General features: G+C 42.6%; 1 protein-coding gene across 1 annotated transcript; it reads left to right on the plus strand.

Moving 5' to 3' along the window:
- Positions 1–698: 698 nt before the first annotated feature.
- LOC109863369 (zonadhesin-like) lies at positions 699–1,979 on the plus strand (the record flags this gene model as incomplete). Its single annotated transcript, XM_020443620.1, has 1 exon — positions 699–1,979. A coding segment is annotated over exon 1 (1,281 nt), but the record flags the coding sequence as incomplete, so codon positions are not given.
- Between the last annotated feature and the right edge of the window lie 6 nt (positions 1,980–1,985).

A 1,985-nucleotide genomic window follows, 5' to 3' on the forward strand; every position in this document is an offset into this window, starting at 1 on the left:
ACTTGTTTTTCTGTAATATTTATTTAAATATAAAGGCACACTAATAGGGACAGTTACCCTAATCTTAGTTCATATTTTTCTTGTCTNACAGGAACTCTACTCGTATATCTCGCATGTACTCCGATAATAATAATTTACGAAAAACTATACAAGAACTAACAGAAACAAATACCAGGTTATCAGGAGAAATTACAGTGGTAAAAAGTAAATTACATGTATTAAAAGAAACTGTTAGAAAAGACAACATAATTTTTCGGATATTATACTTAGGAGAAGTAGCCCGGAAAGTGCGGCACCATATTCAAAGAAACATTTTATTTAAGAATACTTCGGTAAATAAATTTTCGCTATTTGACTTTGATAGAAAAGTAGATAATAATTTAATCTATCTAACGGAAGACGAAAAAGAAAGGTGGAAAGCGTTTCGAACAAGCTTAAAAACTGAAAATATTGATCTTCCAGTTTTGAATAAAGCCTTACAAAACGTCCGACGTTGGAGAAATCACATAGCGCACCCACAATCTCCAACGATAAGTCTGGACGATATAGATAGTACTATAATTTAGGAAGTCAGATTAGCGGAAATTGAAAAAATATTCAAATATATTTTGTACAATTTGTAAAATTTTCGGAAATCCGGAAACGATATTGTTGAACGAGATTCGCTTAGCTCGCAAGTGACAAGCACTTCTGAGAAAATGAACACGGTTGAAAAGAAAATGACAACTTCGATGCAGATGGAACTTACTACACCGATGACTGCTTCTGATGTAAAAGATGATCTGGTAAAAGTACCGACAATCACTTATGATATGCCTAACAAGAAGAAGGATGACGTTCTCGATAAGGAAGAAATCGCGATCAGTCACATAATCTCTATTCTTAATGACACGCCGAAATCGGAAGTATCGGTGACTTTGCCGGTGCCTAATTCCTCTCCAGGTCAGTCCTCTTGGGTGAGCATCGACGAAACTGCAAAGCCCGTTCANCACTTAAAGATCAGTTTACCGAGCCATCGACCCACCACGCCCTCGACGTCTTCGACTTTCCCTTACACTTTTTACAAACCCAGCTCACTTCACAGTCTTTCCTCGACGTATTACAATTACGAACTCGTTCCCACTGAAACGACCTACACGTCGCAGCATTCGACCTTTAGCAACTCGCACGTCTCGCGGCCGTCCACGCAAACCACTTACTCTGGCGCTTCCAGCGGTGTTTTCTCGACCTACTCTGGCAATCGTCCAACAACGAATCCTCCGGCGCCAACAGTAATAGTTCTTGGCCCACTCGGAACAGAATATACTACGAGAACTACTCAGAAACCTATAACGAGAAAACCCTCCGGCTCGTCTCCTTCTACCAAGCCCGTAGTGATTAAAACTACTCCCGTAAAAACTCAAACAGTCAGACCCACCACGCTGGTTAGCACCAAGAAGCCCAGCGTGTCTACCACTATCACTCATAACATCAGCACCGTCATCTCCAACGTTGTAACTAGCAACAATGTGGTCTCCACCAGCTACATCAGTGTCAATCTGAAGGACGGCACCAGTGCGAAACCAATAGTCGAGGTCAGCACCGAGGCAATCGCGTCGCAAACTGTAAGTACAAAGGACCGACCGACTACAAAAAAGCCTGTAATCTGGACCACGCTCTCTTCGTGGTCGGACAAGCCGTCGTTCCGTCCAAAACCGTCGACGCCCAGCTTTCATTGGCCGGATAAAAATTTGACGCCGGTCAACAATGTTATTATCAAAGACACTACAATCGACTTTAAGGCTACTACCAGCACACCATGCGATGACGAAACCGCAGCGCCGGACGATCTCATCAACTTCCCGCCAGTGCGAAACCCGAATCTCAACATCTCTATGCCAATCTCGCAGCAAGAAAAACCGACCATTGTCGAAATATATAACAACACCGGATATCCGGACATCGAGCTGATCAGCGAGAATGACATTCCGACGCCTACTTTTATC

The sequence above is a fragment of the Pseudomyrmex gracilis genome, unplaced genomic scaffold, assembly GCF_002006095.1.
Source record: "Pseudomyrmex gracilis isolate BER0280 unplaced genomic scaffold, ASM200609v1 scaffold_4436, whole genome shotgun sequence".
NCBI lineage: Eukaryota > Metazoa > Arthropoda > Insecta > Hymenoptera > Formicidae > Pseudomyrmex > Pseudomyrmex gracilis.